General features: G+C 30.8%; 1 protein-coding gene across 1 annotated transcript; it reads right to left on the minus strand.

Moving 5' to 3' along the window:
* Positions 1–9,198: 9,198 nt before the first annotated feature.
* Positions 9,199–16,906, minus strand: LOC105775572 (MDIS1-interacting receptor like kinase 2). Its single transcript, XM_052622502.1, has 3 exons — positions 16,766–16,906; positions 10,023–11,628; positions 9,199–9,885 (listed from the first exon to the last, which is right to left on the minus strand). Exons 1-3 carry the CDS (start codon positions 16,904–16,906, stop codon positions 9,497–9,499), a joined length of 2,136 nt encoding a protein of 711 aa, XP_052478462.1. The 3' UTR covers positions 9,199–9,496.
* Between the last annotated feature and the right edge of the window lie 372 nt (positions 16,907–17,278).

The following is a 17,278-nucleotide window of genomic DNA, read 5'->3' on the forward strand; positions in this document are numbered from 1 at the left end:
TCCAACAAGATAAATTGACATAAGTTTGGAAATCATAAATAGTATACAACAAAGCTACATGTAAATAAAAGTTCTCATTTCTTAAGACATCATATGTTTCAACACCCGCCCATAATTGTTTCAACTCTTCAATAGGTGGCTACATATAAATGTCAATATCATTTCCGGGACCTTTCTCTCCAGGGATAATCATAGATAAGATTAAAGAAGATTGCTTCATGCAAATCCACAGAGGCAAATTGTAAGGAACAAGCATTACAGGCCAAGTACTGTACGAAATACTCATGATTTTAAAAGGATTAAATCCATCAGATGCTAGTTCAAGCTTCATATTCCGATGATCGCTTACAAAGCTTAGAAATTTACTGTCAAATGATTTCCAAGCTAAAGAATCTGCAAGATGCCTTAATAATATATCATCGATTCGTTGATCATGATGCCACCTCATAGACTAGGTTGTCTTTGACGACATGAAAAACCTTTGAAGCCTTGGTATTAGTGGAAAATATCGCAAAATATTTATTGGCTTCTTTCTTGATTGTGCTTCACCTTCATCCTCATTCACATCTTCTGTATTCCTATTAATCCAACGAGATTTACCGCAAACATGACAAGACTGTTGGTTTTTCCTATCACCCCAATATAACATACAGTCATTTGGGCAACTATGAATTTTGCCGTACCCAAGGCTTAAATCTTTTATCAGTTTTTTCATACCTTTACATGAATGAGAGATTTTTGCAAACGAAAACATATCTCTCAAAAGCTCTAACAGTAGTGTAAAAGAGTTTCCGGTCCTCCCTCATAAACATTTTAAGTGAAAAAGACGAATGCAGAAGGACAGTTTTGAAAATTTCGATCGCTCATAAATTTCTTCATTCATTTCATTAAGTAACTTGTAGAACTTCGCTGCTTCTCCATTTGGCTCTCCATCAGGTACACTTCTTCCCGTTTCGATAAAAACATTTTCACCAATATCACAATCATCAGATGCAATAATCTCAGGTGGAAATGATTGCAAACCATGATTGCGCATATGAAATGCATCCTGCAACATACCTTCCATGTCATCTTCTCTAACAGGCTGATGGTAAGCATTATGAGGATAAGTCGGATTAATCATTGAAGAGGTTCTATGAGGTGTACACTCTCCATGGAAAATCTATTTTTTATACCCCAAAATAAAGCAATCAACAATTAGATGTTTGTAGACAATTTCACAAATATGCCAATTGATGTTGCCACACTTCTTACACGGGCAAAGAATCATATTCTCTTGGCTTGCATTTTGAAATGCAAAATTTAGAAAAATTTGTACTCCATTTCGATAATTCAGGCAAGTTGTTTATTTATAAGTATAATTAAGAGTAGGGAAAAACAATAGTATTGCTCAAATTTCTATGATTCTTATATATTTATGTAAGTTATGATATGATATATATTTATGTATTATGTAAGTTATGTAAATTATGATCCAAAGTTTTTTTATTCTTTAAATGTTTATGTAAGTAATGATTATCATCTTTGAATTTTAACTTTAAATTTAACCCTTTAATTATACTCTTTTAATTTTTAAATTTGTGTTTTCGTCACCTTTATGTTTACTATACTTAAAAGATAAAATTAACAAATTAATAATTATATGTAATAAAGTTAATATTTGTTAGTTTTTCATCTATTAATAATTGAATTAAGAAAAACAAAATTTCATTTTTTGGGTAAGAACAAAAGGGCAGAATGAAGAAGTTGGAGAATTTTTGTTGTATAAAATAAAACTCATAACTTAAGAAAAGAGGTATGCGTTTGGATATGCGTCTCAATATTGTTTATGGGTAAGTTTGAGGCGCTGAATTTAAGGTTTTAAAATTAATTAAATCAATTATTAAAATTTATAAAAAATTATTATTAAAATAAAAACTTGATTCAACAGATGGTTGAACCTCAATCAATTCTAACAAATCAAATTTGAAATTTTTTATATAAATTATATGCGGATTTAAATTAGAATTTTTCCAATTCAAAATTTTAATTCCATCCTATTTTATAATAGATAATTATTTAGATAGGTATTATTAATATTTTTTAAAATAATTTATTAGGTTAACAAACAAATATTGCTTTTCAAATGTAAAATAAAATTTGGAGAATAAAAGATTAATTGCAGAATAATTTTCCAAGTAAAATAATATTATTTTGTAATTTTACCAATTAAAGAAATTGATGTGTAATTTTCCAAGTAAAATTATAACAAATCTCAACATTTAATCATAAGTAGAAAACTTCCCTCTCAACCTTTCATTTATTTATTTTTATGTACATTTTTTTTCTTCTTTTCATTCTAGTTTTAATGAGAGGGAAATGTGAGGTTTAAGCCGTTGTTGGAACATTTTAAAAGGAAAAAAAGCACAAGCACTTGTTTTAGGCAATGAATTGAAGCTGTAGTAGTGGTTGATTGAAATTATAAGCTATATTGATTCTTTTTCACATTTAATTGTAATCAATAGAAAAAAAATGAAAAAGCAACCATTAAAATGGAAGGAATATATGATTGCAAAAGGTAGAAGAAACCCAGAGAAGCTTTGTGTTCATCTAACACCATAATGAGAAGTTAAAGAAGCTAGCTAAGACCCAACAATTGTTGAACCCTATGTATTTATTGGAAGCAAGGGATAATAATTTAATGATATTATGTGCAATTTAAATAGAGCAATTAAATATACATACATACCTCTTAGAAATTGTAAATTGGATAGTAGAGTCGATTCCAGCAACTAGTGTTGTGGTGAGCAAAGTATGCCCAAAACTTTTGAGATGCTATAAGAAGAATAAAAAGAAACTCCATAATAGCAAAAATAATAAAATAAATGAAAAATAAAAGAGTATAAATAGCAAAATTACGAGTGAATTAACTTACATGACGAGTGAGAATGGTGCGAACAAAGCGAACTGTAGCAACTTCTAAGTATTTTTCCCTTCTCCGAGTCAATAACAAAACTTTTTCTATAACATTGTTAAGGATAAAATTACACCTGCAAATAATGAAGATAAGGTAATTAACATCTTCAGTTCATAAGCCCAATTTTACAGAACACAACAATTCACATAAGTTTGAGAGAATTTCAGGCTTTGAACTATTTTTACTTTCAACTTTTCCGGCATTTCTAACAATTAGCAGACATATATATAATAAATCACAAATGAACATCCAAAATTTTTACACCTGCATAAATAAACTCCAAACTATTGTGGACACAAAACGGGAAGATAACACAGGTACAAGGTATGAAAATCACATTATATTAAAATCACATGACAAGCATTCTTCACCCTGATTTCTAGCATCTTATATCATAACAATCACTCAGTGATCAACAAAACAAAAAAGATCAGCTAAAGTTTTGATTGTGCTCGTTAGACATGATAGAGAAAAAAGACACAAGCAAATTTATCAATATTTAGCTTATTCAATAACTATATCTCTATGCATGAAGATCCAAGTTGCAACCGTGCCTGGATTAAAATTTGAAAAATGTTTTTGCTTCTCTAAGAATTGCAATAAGAACAGCACCGCATTCTTGTGCAGTAAAGCAAGACAAGGGTTAGAAAGAGGTTAAGCTAGATCCAAAAGTCATGATCTTAAACTATGAAGAGTAGAAGAAAAGGATCCAAGAAATATGCCCCAGTTATTTTGGTATTTAGGTTGAGCATAAGTCTATAAAATTTCCCATCTACCAAAATATAAAATTTGCACAGAGAAATCAAGAATCAAAGGTAGGCAATTGACAATTAACAATCTAGTAATGAAGGCAAGTTATTGTTTCTCTAGTTTAGTGAAAACCATTTCCCCTTCCTATATGCTAATTGTAAACAATTTTGTCTGGTTAATGTAGTGGTTCTCATGAAGGATATGTTTACTTGATCAATGTGTTCTAGAAGGCATCACATTGGTTTTATTCTTTTTATTTAAGAGCCAAGTTTCAAGGCATTAATAGAAAAGGGTCCCTTTTGAAAGATGAAACATGGAACCAATTGAAAAGATAAAGCATGCTCTTTTTTTTTACTTAAAACAATGAGTGGGGTAATATATTCTGAAAAGATAATAGAAGCCAAAAGTTACTTTAGCCAACAGCTTTGTGAATTATTTTCATGCATCTACAATCTATGAAATTTCTATTGGAATTGGACCGGTTAGATTGTTTCTCATGAAATAAATGTGTGAAATTGTACTCAGCCTTCCTATGTCTCTTGGAATGGAACCACTGATTGAATTGTAGCGTAAGGAGATCGTATAAAGACTTTTGAATAAGCCAAATTCTAAAGGGGTATTCCCAGAGAAATTATTGTGTGACAAGGCAAGGAAGTTGAGGTTGGAAAGGTTCCCGATGTATGAAGGAATGGACCCATACAATGAGTTGTTTCGAAGATCAAGCGTAATCAAGTTGGGGAAGTAAAAGAAGTTGAGATTGTGAAGCTTATCGCTCAATTTCAGTTCATATTCTCTCAGGGTCATATTGGTGACGCTTCCAGCATTGTTGCAAGTGATTCCAGTCCAATTGCAATGGTTTCTTCCGCCCCACAAAGAAGAGAGCAAAGTTTGGGTGTTGCTGGGGAGACTGGCTTTCCATTTTAAAAGCGCTTCAGCTTCCCTGGAGGGTATGGTTTTAGAAGAGAAAGCATGGGAAGATGCAAAGAAGAGGAAGGAAGAAGAAGATTTCGAATGGTATTGAGAAAGAAGGCATCAAAGACACTGCCTATTTATACAAAAATGTCAGAGCTGTTCCAATCACTCAGACAAATACATTTTCTATTATACTATATAGGAATAGTTATTTATTAGGTTTTTCCTTCAAATAATTATTAATTAGGTTTTTATATTTAATGAAATTTCAAGGTATATTAATTTGTGCATTTAGATTACGTGTTGTCACTTTGTTAAAATTTTTTTATCTGAATTTATTTTTATGGATTTATTTTATAATTATTTTAAGTATTTTAACGAGATACCAACATATAATATATCATTAGATTAAAGAGTGAGTAAAATACAAACCTTGATTATTATATATGAAAGCGGTGAGGATAATATGCCATATTTGTATAGTTAATAGTTTAATAAAGGAAATTATCCCATTTGTTATCTAATTAATTTTGTCATTTAAAATGAAATCTTTGTAATTTTATCATTCAATTTTTAAGGTGTTTTTATTTTATTACATAAGTATTAAATCTTTAATGGCAATTAACTATATCGACACATCATGTTTACACTTTTATTTTGATCATCTAATTTTAAGTCATTTTCATTTTGATTACTAGAAAAATATTTTCTTTTGAAGTATGGAAAAAATAAAATTAAAATGAAAAAATGATAAAAGTTAAAACAATACATTAAAATTTATCAAATAACACTTATTTATCTCATTGCCAAAATTCTAAATTATATATCTTAAAACTATAAATTACTATAAACAATATTTATATTATATATCTGCTAAATTTCAAGGCGTTAAAACTATAAATTCTATACCAGTCTTAAATTTCTGATCTTTTCTCTTTCTCCTTAGCTATGTTCTTATCGTGGAGGTCCTTTGATGGCAGCGATGTAAAGGGCTCGATGATGTAAGGTTCTATGAAAGAACTTTTATTAGCCCCATGAAGCCGTTAAAAATTTATTGGTGGCCATTGACAATGGAGGAAAAAAAGAAATTATAGGTCCATCACTAAATGGAAGTGTATGTTACTGCCCAAGGTATAAAAACGGACAAAATAAAAAGAAATTTTAGAATTGAACACATTTAAAACCTACCTCCTTCTGACAATAATAATTATGTTGAATGGATTAAGACTTAATCAATTTCTTTTATAATTAACTTTAAAAAAGTTTTTAATGAAATATCAACTTAATAGAGTGAATATGAATAATGACTAAATATTATATATAAAAGCGACAATTATGAGAGCCAACTTTAGCAATGGATCCAACTTTTCTCTCCATGTCAAGCAATGAGTGGTTTCTAATACCCTCAGAGATTCCGAGAGCCAGGAAATAAAGGTGGAGAAGAATTGGATGAAGGAAGGTGTGCTTGGTTGAATAGAAAAGTGGGAAGAGAGGAGAGAATGAAAATGTAAAAAGAAAATAAATTTTAACTGCACTTGCTAGGAAAGAAAATAAGAGAGATACAGTGTCCATCCTAATGTATAAAATAAATCATTTTCTTTCAAGAGGATAGAAAATGAAAGAGGGATATGTGTGTGTTCTAAATTATACATTTTTAAAATGTTCATTTTCTTTCCTCTCATTTTTTCAACTCTACATAGAAAGAAATTTATTTTTCTTTCAATATTTTCATCTTTCCTATCAAGTACACCTATGAAAAGAAAAAAATATTTTTATGATTTTATTTTTCTCTTTCAATTTTTTATCACTCCAATTTTTTTCCACCCTACCAAGCAAAACCTCAATAATGGAGGATGTGCAGGGACAAAGCTAATTCATGCAAAATAGACATGTTCAAAGTATACCTAACTTGAATGGGTTGGACATACTTTTAACAAATATTTTTAAATTTGGGATAATCTTGACTACCAAAATTAACATTTAAAAAAATAAAATAAGTTAATGCTTGGTTTGTATTAGATACATAATTATTCAAGTTTATTTTTTACCTAATTAATATTTAGATACTATTGTCACGCCTGAAATATAAATGGTTTAATTGAAATAATTAACCAAGTAATGACTTAGGTTTAATAGTTAAGTAGTTAGTGCACTCCTTAGAGGTTTTAGGTTCAAACAACTATTTCCCCATTTATTTTCTTTAGTTTTCAACAAACTAAGGTAAAATTTATACTAAAATAAATATTATTTGAACAGATAATTTAACAAGAGTGGGTAGTAGATCAATGATTAAGCATCTACTTTATTTTTCCCCTTCTTTGAGCCACCCCATCTTTATCATCGATCCTTTTATTTGTCCTCCTTAATTTCGGCCAAAATGATGGGTTAATTGCCAAACCACCCCTAGGATTTTCAAACCCTAACTATTTAAATCAATCTTTTTCCAATTGAACTAGGTTTTCTTTCTTTCCCAATCCTAACCAGAATTTTGTTTTTCTCCCTATTTCTTCTTCCTTTTTCTTTTATTGTTTACAATAAAATTTACATCTTTTTGTTGCTGAGAATTATTTTGTTTTTTCGAATCAGAATTAATTCCTGTTTGAAACTTTTTTATATTAAATTTGTATTTGTCGATCGTAATACCCTTAGTCTTTGCCAAGAATCGGTAAGTATGACTCAATCCCGATGTTTAATCTTGAATCTTTATAAAAAAAATTACTTAATGATAATCTTGTGATCAATTAAACGATCTTTCTCAGTTCTTACTAAAATCTTCCATAAATCTTGAATAATCTTGAAATAAACCATTGATTCTTGTGTAAACGTCGTTTGAAGGACCCGTCTTAGGTGAATCGAACTAGATTTGATCACAAGGGACGTCATTCGGGCTTCTGGTGAAAGGTATGTGTTCTTTTACGAGCGAATCATGGAAAATCATGCCTAGAATTAGTGCCACATAGTTTGCCACATAGGTGTGTGGACCACATGACCCCTCATACGGCTATGTACCTCTAAAACCCTAGGTTAGTTCGAATCTCACACGACCGTGTCTCCCCTGTAGGTTAATTTTACAATTTCCACATGACCACAGTATGTTACATGGCCTAACCACACGGCCGTGCAACCCCTCCACACGGTCTATAGCATATCACATGGCCTGACCACACGGTAGTGTGTCCCCTACTTTATGTTTTTTTTTTTAAATTTATGATTCTGTTGAGTTTAGTCCTTACTTGATCCTTGAATTGTTCTTAGAAGTTTTTGTGCACTTAATAGATCCTTGAATTCGTGTTTATATGAAAACCAATGATTTATATGCCTGAATTACTACTGCTATAATGTGTTTATTGATATTGATTAATTGAATCATTAATGTGTTATGAATAAACATGTGATATTAATCATGCCTACTCCTAAAGTGTTATTGATAAATTGTGAGTGTTAATACTGTTATTGCCTTATTGAATACACAATAAACATATTTATTGCTAGTGTTGAATGGAATAAGTGTTAAGCATGCCTACAGATTTTTGCTTTATTATGTTATAAAGTATGTCATATTGCATTGCATGAGGCGGGATGATTTGTACGGAGGAAGAGTGGCAATATAGTAATCTACAAACAAGTGGTGCTTGTCCACAAACCAAGTGGCAGTTTGTTTAATCTGCAAATATGTTGTTTAATCTAAAGTGCTTTAAGATTGTGCTTATTATAAGAATTGCTAACCCATGTGCTTTGCGTATGATTTTGTTTCAGTTTTCTTGTATTTGAACTCACACCAAGCTTCATAGCTCACTCTCTTCACTTTACCTCTTTCCTATAATAAATAATTCAACCGATTTTGAATTAATTATTACGAGGGTGGTAAGAACGCTAAGTTTTTCAAAAAAAAAAAGGACTAAGTTTCCACTAAAGATTAACAAATGTTTTAAAATGACAATTCTATAAACTCCGCCAGCTTAGTGGGTCATCTCTGTGGCCAATGTAATCTTCCGAATTCGGGTCTAACATTTAGGCTGGGTTGGGGAGGTTACAACTATTTTATACTTTGACATTGCAATTATTTAATTTTATTTTTATCAAACTATTTAGAATTAAGGTTAATTTGATAGAATGTGTAAATTTTGAGGAGTAAATATGTTGTTATACCAAGTGAAAAGGCTACTCCATTATTTTCATTAACAACTTAATCGGTGGGTGACTAGAACAGAAATGAATGGTAACATTAATGATGAAATTGAAAGTTTTAAAGTTCAATGATAAATATATAGTTTACCCATATATAAAATAAAATAAAAGCAACATATTATAAACTTAAAACTAGTCAAGTTAGGGCTAGACTCAACTTTGAATATTGATGCTAGAGTATAGCATCTCATATTTTAAATGGACATAATTTTTTCTATTTCAAAACACAGGAGAAATTCTGTACTCAAATCATTAGGTTTTTCTAATACACCCTTCCAACTTCATCGAAACATCTGTACAGTGTTTAAATAATATATATGGAACTGAAATGGAGTACAAAGGATAACTTAACGGACATGATAAAATAGGATGCAAAATAAAACAAGATAATTTAAAAAACATAATAAAATCCACAACGACAACCGCAACAGTTTCTTCTATTCCAAGCTATGACATAAGCAAAATACTTGCCATCCTGCTACCCTTCCAACACACTTCATTCTATACATCTAAATTCAGTGCGTAAGCATTTGATTCTCAACAAAGGCTTTATCATTAGAATGCTTCACCATTTTCAAAACAAAGCTGAGAAATAAGAGATAATTGGAAGAAACAGAGATAAAAAAGAGTTTATATAAAGAAAATTTACATACCATACCTAGAAATATGTTTGATACTGTATCACCTTAGTTAGTCATTGCAGACTACATCACTCAATAGTTCTTCAAATTTTATGGACTTGAAAGGGCTCGGTAAAGGAAGGGATTGACGACCAAGCGCTTGAGAAACTTGCTGCATGGTAGGCCGAAGTTGGGGATTGCCATTCAAGCATGCCAATGCTATCTTCATAGTACAGACCAAGTCTTCGGCAGATTGGCCTACTGGTAGTGAAAGGCGTTGGTCTATTATGTCTTTCAGTAAAACCTGTTGGTCATTTGACAGCGATGACGATGTCGATTCCAGTGATGAAAAATACGAAATAAGATCACCAGGATGCCTCCCCAAACAAACTTCCATCGTTATCACCCCAAAACTGTAGACATCACACTTCTCATCTACTCTCATTGTATAAGCCAACTCTATATAAAAATTGTTATTAATTAGCATATGCTATATGAACATTGTCTATTTAACAACATTCAAGAAATTAACAGTTTTAATCAAATAGATGCCATGTTGGAAACATCTTTAAGGAAAAAAAGATATTAAGTAATACCTGGAGCTATATACCCGTAGGTTCCTGCAAGTGAAGTCCAGTTGGAGGAGTCAGGCTTTAAAATCCTAGCAGTGCCAAAATCAGAGACACGAGCTTCATAGTCCAAATCCAAGAGAACATTGTTGCTAGAAATGTCTCGATGAACTATAGGTTGTGAATGGCCACGATGCATATAAGACAAAGCATTTGCTAATCCTTTAACAACATTTAACCTATTCTTCCAGTCCAGCTCCTTAACCCGTTCATTGTTGCTTAACACCATTCTCAAACTTCCCCTTTCCACGAGCTCATAAACCAGAAAAGAATGCTTTGGATGTGAACAAAAACCATACATCTGCACAATGTTACGGTGCCTTATTTCTAATAAAGCACTAATCTCGCTTTCAAAGGCTTTCAAGTTGTTGTTGAGAATGTTGTCTTCAGATTGGTGAAGCTTCTTCACTGCAACCACTTGACCAGTTGGTAATGCAGCTTTATAAACACTTCCGTATCCTCCTAAACCAATGCAATAGTCGGAGCTAAAATCTTCTGTGGCTTCAATAATGCTGTCATGGAGTACTCTTCCATTAAATCCCAATACAGTAAAAATATCTCCTTGTGGTTCATCCCTTGGCTCTGATTCTTTTGTTTGAGTCTTTTTGCAGAAAGTAAAAAAACTTCCAACCAATAAAAATAGAAAAAGTAGACCGCCAAAGAGTGGAAACATAACTGAAATGATGACTTTGGTCCTTTTTCCATGACCATGGTTGTCAACGAAAGAAGGAACACAAGCCATTAGTCCAGTGGCATTACCGCATAGGCCTTTATTATTTCTTAAGGCATCAAACGAAGCCTCATGAAAAGCCTTAAGATTTGGAATAGGACCTTCAAATTGATTGAAAGAGATGTTCACAAATCTCAAACCACGCAAATCATTAAAAGCTTCTGGGATGGAACCGTTGAGCATATTGTGAGAAAGGTTCAATACTTCCAAGGACTGTAATTTTCCAAACTGTTGTGGGATACCTCCAATAAGTGAGTTCTGACTCAAATCTAGGCTTTGAAGAGCATTAGTGTAGCTTATTGAAGATGGAATGCTCGCTTCGAGGTTGTTCTTGCTCAAATTCAAGTTGAATAACTTGAAGCAATTTCCAAGATCATCAGGAATAGGTCCACTTAAATTGTTTGATGCCAAGTCAAGTTGTTCTAGTTTTGAAAGAAGTCCAATCTCTGATGGAATTTTGCCAGAAAATTGGTTACCACTTAGAAAAAGACGGCTCATCGTTGTCAACTTTCCCAGTTCCTTAGGAATCTCACCATTTAGATGATTCGAAGAGAGATCAAGTTCTTGTAATTGGGTTGCATGTCCCAATTCGAACGGAATCATTCCAGAAATGTTATTGTTGGAGATCTGTAGGTTTGTTAGATTATGGCATTGTCCCCAATTTGGAGAAAGTTCACCGAAAATGTTGTTGTTGCTTAATGAAATAAAATTCAAATTTGGGTAGATACCAAAGGCTTCTGATATATTTCCCGTTAAGTGGTTCCCGTCAAGCCTAACTCTGTATAAGCTTGTACAGTTTCTCAAACTTGATGGAATCGAACCAGTCAATCTATTTTGGTTACTCTAAAATTAATATCATTTCTATTTTGGTTACTTTAAATTTTTTGTTAATTTAATCACTCTAAGTAAAACAATTGCTCAAATTTATCATTGTTATTAAAAATTCTATATTTAATCTACTAACAGGTTGCTAATATGACTTTTTTGTCTTTTAACTTAAGTTGGAGCCCTCTCTATAATTAGTTCAAAACACTTTCTTTTACTTATTTGTAGCATAAGACTAAAGTTCGTAAGTTTTCTTTTTCTCCTTCTTATTTGTTTCCAAGGAAAAGTAACAAAAAAAATGATAATAGTTTGGACTTGTTTATTTGACTCACAGGTTTTACAGTGTATGATGTTTATAGTGTTTATTTGTACATATTGGATTTGTACTCAAATTCAGTTATGTGTTTTCCAAATATCCTTCGCAATTTCTTCAAGATTTGAACTTACTATGGTAAACTTTTCTTTTTTTTTTAAGAAAAGTTTATTTTCCTCTAAATTCTTAAATTTTCAAAACTGGGTTGTGTTTTGTTTCTTTGTGTATAGGTTTAATTTATTAATAAATTTGGTTTTGCTGGGTAGTCAACTTTATTTTTGTCTGATATAAATATTTCTTAGGTAATCTCATATGATATTAATCTACCTTAAAATTAAACAGTTTTAATATATAATTTAGGATTATTATTTAATTTGACCTCTCAATTTGTCCATTTGTATCTAATTGATTCTTAAATTTTTTTTAAACCTAGTTGGTCTTTGAACTTGTATTCCATCAACCAGGTTGGTACCTCAGCACTAACACCATTAGTTGTGTAGATATGTCACTACTAGCCAACCCAGTAGTGCCATGTGGCAAACAAAAAATTTTAAAAATATAAATCTATAAATTATGTGTATACCATGTGATACTTAAATTTACCAAATAATCTAATTACATTTCATACTTAAATTAAGTAATATACTAAATTAGTTTTTTAGTACTTAATTTTTTCACTTTATCCAATAACATTTGAGATGAACTAAATATATAAAAACAAAATGGTTAAATTTCAAAGATAGTTCATGTACCTATTGATTTATGTGAATTTAGTCCATCTATTTTGATTTGCATTCGTTGAAAGGGCGTCCTCCTGGAGTAAGCAGCAGAATAGGAACGGGAGGGACGATTGGTCTTTACGGCACTTAAATGTGATTTGAGTGTGGGCAAAGGAGATTTTTGTACCCATGAGGGGTAGAAGAAAAATCAAACAAAATTCTATCTTGGCCGACCTCCCCAATTTGTTGACTCCATACCTACCAACTAAGTTCTTAAGTCTTCATCAACCTAAAAGATAGCTTCTTTCAATTGCACCAAAGGATATATGTTGCAATCAATCTAACAATAAACTTAAACACTCCTCAACCTTTTATTGTTGACGTTGTATTATTTTAAATCAATTAATAAGTCCTGATAATAATATGGATCTAAAATAATAAGTGATTGATAATATAGATCCAAAGTTTAATTAAGTACTAATGAAAATATTATTAATAAATAAATAAATAAATTTATATATTATATATTAAATTATCAATATATTAATATTATTTATATATAATGTTAATTTCACATATATAATTTTTATTAATCATTATTGATGAGGTGTTTTGATGGCAATGTAAAGAGCTGGGTGGTGTAGGGTCCTAGGGAGGAAGAGAAAAGAAGTTAATAGCGTGTGGAAATTAGAGAACCAATGACATTTTAAGGCCAAAGATTTAGAGGAGGAAGGATTGGTGTTTGCTAGGGATTGACAAAATTTAAACTATCCAATAGATTTCGAGTCTATTCATCTCGAATGATTTTTTTTTTGAAATGTGGATGCAGGATAGGATAAGTGGTTTATTTTCTTGGGATAGTAATATAGAGAAATTATGATAATTATTTGTCTCGTTCTAATTCATTTTATTATGTGAAATTATCATTTTATCTTTGTATATATAAACTATTAAAAGATACAAATGTAATAACATAATATAAAAAATTCATATATTTTATGTTTAAATATTTACTTGACTTTTAAAATATTTAAAATATCAAAGATAAGTAGCACAAAATAAATTGAAGGAGAGCGGAATGGGACAACGATAGATGTATCAAACATTAATAGAGGTAATAATGATTTTTAATATTATACATTTATAGTAGAGCGGCTTTAAAGAATTATGTGTATACATTTACTTAATTTTAAAATATTAAAATATTAAAAATAAATTGTAATAAAATAAAGTGGAGATGATAATGATTTTGAGAGATTACATCTCAAATGTTACTTGAGTGTCGGGTGGGGAGAGTTTTTCTACCCATTCCACCACACCAATCCTATCATCCAACACCCATCCAATTAATAATCATTAATTTGTTGACTAATAAATTTCTAAAGTCTTCATGGACTTCTTTTAATAGTTCCGTGGGGCACGGAACACGATATTTTATAATAAGTCTAACAACAGACTTAAATAATAGCCTCTCATGGTTTACGTCGTACTATTTTAGATTAAGGGTTACTTTATTTATTATTTTTAAAACGTTGTAAAATAGTATTTTAAGAAAAAATTTAATTTAAGATTTAAATGTATAATATTATTATCAAAACGTATTTAGAAAATTAAAATGTAAATTTTAGATAAGATATTATGAAGTAAAACTATGCATTTAAATAATATTAAAATTCATTAAAATTATGATATTTTACTAAGAATATAAAAATAATTTATTGTAACTCATTATTAGTATTTTATATCTAATATATAAATTTTAAATATTTTAAACGATTAATAAAATTATTTGTAAAGTTAATTTGAATATATAAACTATATTTTAAATATTACAATATAATTGTTGCAAATTTAAATATATAATGTTATATATTTGAAATAAAATTCAATAGGAAAATAATTGTATACCCAAGTTAAATATTACATAAAATACGCTAGATTATAAATAGAGGTTAAAAATGTCATTTGACTCCAAAAGTGATTTTCCTATATGCAAAAGCTAGGAAAAAGTGTTTTTACTTTTGAGTTCAAAAGCACTTTTGATTTTAAAAGATATCTATTTAGAATTGTTTATGGCTCCAAAAACACTTTTAACCCAAGAAGCACTTTTGAAAAGTAATGAGATACAAAGCCTTAATCTATAACTTTACATATAATACAAGACTAATGGCTGTGTTGAACCGAATGAGTTTAACTGCTACTGTTGGATTATGAGTGAAAATTTAAAATTCAAATAAGTACAAGGAAAAAGAATGACCAAATTGAAAATTACATGGACTAAAGTTCATCAAATTAAAGTATAAGAACTAGAATTTGACTAAAAATTATAATGGCAAAGTAATGATAGAAAATTCATGAAAAGTACTTATTTTGAAAAAATAATAATGTAATTTGCTCTATAATGACTAGTTAATTTAATTCTCACTTCAAACTTCAATTATTTAAATCCAACGAATTAAATAATAATTTGAAGAAATTAATTCAATTTTAAGTCATCTTTTATAGTTAGTGAGAAAACTCATTCACTATGGATAGTGATACATACAATTTATTTCTCCTAATCGTCGTTTTCATTCATTCCATAGTGTTGGTTCTACATGCAATTCTTTTTAGGTTATACCAAGTTAGTGGAGGACAATTGAATCTATATAATTAGGTTGAAATAATATGTAATCAAGTTTTGAATTCAAAAAATTGTTTACTAATTGAGTCATTCCACTAAAGTAATATGGTTGAGCTCTCCTTATTATATACCATTATGAAATCTACTTATAAAGTGCTCGTCCAATGATCTTGTCATATATGTGTTACCTTCATAGGATACCCTTTATCTCTTTGGGTTAAATATGCGCCCATAATATGATTGTAGCAACTTGGTTTTAGGCGATGTTGAAAAATGCGCTTTTTGTAACACCCAAACCCAACCTAGACGTTATGGCCGAATCAGAGAGTATTACAATGAAGGGTTTTGAAACTGATGTTACCTCGGTAAAATACCTTGTAAAGTTACTTGTTAAAAAGAGTCTAAGTTTTACTAAACATATACATTTCTGAAATCGTCGTTAGTTTGTTCATAGACCAAAACATAATTTGCAGCGGAAATCTTAAAAGCCGTTATATTTAGAAAACTCAATTCGTATTTTTAGAAAACATATGTGCGATCCTAGGGAAAATTTTAGAATTTTGGGACCACCATGCCCGTGTGGAACCCACACGCCCAATTTGGCCTAGCCCGTATGGTCCACACAACTAGCCACACGGTCGGACACGCGCCCATGTGGCGTCGACAAGCCAATTTTTGACTTTCACTGAACCTCATTTTCTCGTGTTTTCGTTACAGACTTGGTTCGTTTTCAAAGCAATTGCACCCCTACAGTGAACATCACCCTTGACAATGGTGACCTCAAAGCTTTACTACACACCCAAAGGGTCTCGGTTTTCCTGAAGAGCACCTAGCAAAATGGTATACTAAATTAATCTCATACACCAACAGAAACTAAAGTAAAAAAAATCAAAACTCCCTCAACACAGCAACGAACCATTACATACGGAGTAGCAGGACATAATCAAAAAGTTAAAACACCGTGATTAGAAGGGAGAATTTTGACAAAGATTAGAAAAGAAAATGAAAGTTCGGGAATGGAAAAAAAACAGAAAAGAACGTTAGAGGAGGAAAATTTTTTTGAGAAAAAAATAATAAAAAAGTAAAGACAATTTAAAATATGATAACATATCCCTAATTTTCCTCCAACTCCCTACTAACCCTCTAACTCTTAACTACCTGAGAATTTCACTTCCAGCGAACCTCTATCACATTACCGAAGCAAAAATTATCATCCTCACTCGCATGAGGATTTGAACACAAGACTTTAGAGTAAGCTAACACCTTACCACTTGAAATCAACAAGCTCATTTTAATATAAGTTTACAAACAATATTACATAAGTCCACCCAACAGGGATAAGGCTAGGATAAAAAAAATAACAGAATTTGCCAAAAGTGAGACTTGAACTCAAGACCTCAAACACACACCCAAAACACTTAGCCACTAAAGCAAATACACATCTGTGACAAAATTCACAGAAACAAAATTAAATTATTCAGGGCATTACACTTTTAGAACCCCATTTTCATAAACCGAGTTCTTAAAGGTAACTCGTTCTCCATGTACCAACATTACTAGTGGACCAAGGGTGTGAAATTCCATATACAAAACTCCAACTAAGGCCTCCTCTCCATCCGGATGTTCCACAATGTAATCCATTGTTGATGCTTCAATGCCTAATTCTTTGCTTATTTTTTCCTCTTATTAATGTTGTGAATATTGTGGAAGTTCTATGGAACAGCAAAAACATCTTGCTTACCCTTGAATTGTTGCAGAACTCAATCCCTTTTGTACCACTCAACAAAAATTTAACACAGGTGCATTAATGCACCACATGAGTGAATGGTTCTAAGCCGATAAGGGAATACACTCGGAACATTCGATGTAGTATATGATATCCACACGAATTGCACAATTAATAACATGATTATAGTGACATGAGTAAAATAACATAAATAAAGTAATTACATGACATGAATATATTTTTATTTTGAAAAAAAAATTACCTCCTCCCTGGCGTATGTCTATATC

Source organism: Gossypium raimondii, chromosome 10, assembly GCF_025698545.1.
Source record: "Gossypium raimondii isolate GPD5lz chromosome 10, ASM2569854v1, whole genome shotgun sequence".
Lineage (NCBI taxonomy): Eukaryota > Viridiplantae > Streptophyta > Magnoliopsida > Malvales > Malvaceae > Gossypium > Gossypium raimondii.

Excerpts from the sequence above, each read along its gene's own strand:
- LOC105775572 (XM_052622502.1), bottom strand. The coding sequence starts at position 16,906 with ATGGATTACATTGTGGAACATCCGGATGGAGAGGAGGCCTTAGTTGGA. Across the intron at positions 11,629-16,765 it reads ACTCGGTTTATGAAAATGGG|AGTAACCAAAATAGATTGAC; the intron begins GTTCTAAAAGTG and ends TATTAATTTTAG. Across the intron at positions 9,886-10,022 it reads CTACGGGTATATAGCTCCAG|AGTTGGCTTATACAATGAGA; the intron begins GTATTACTTAAT and ends ATTTTTATATAG.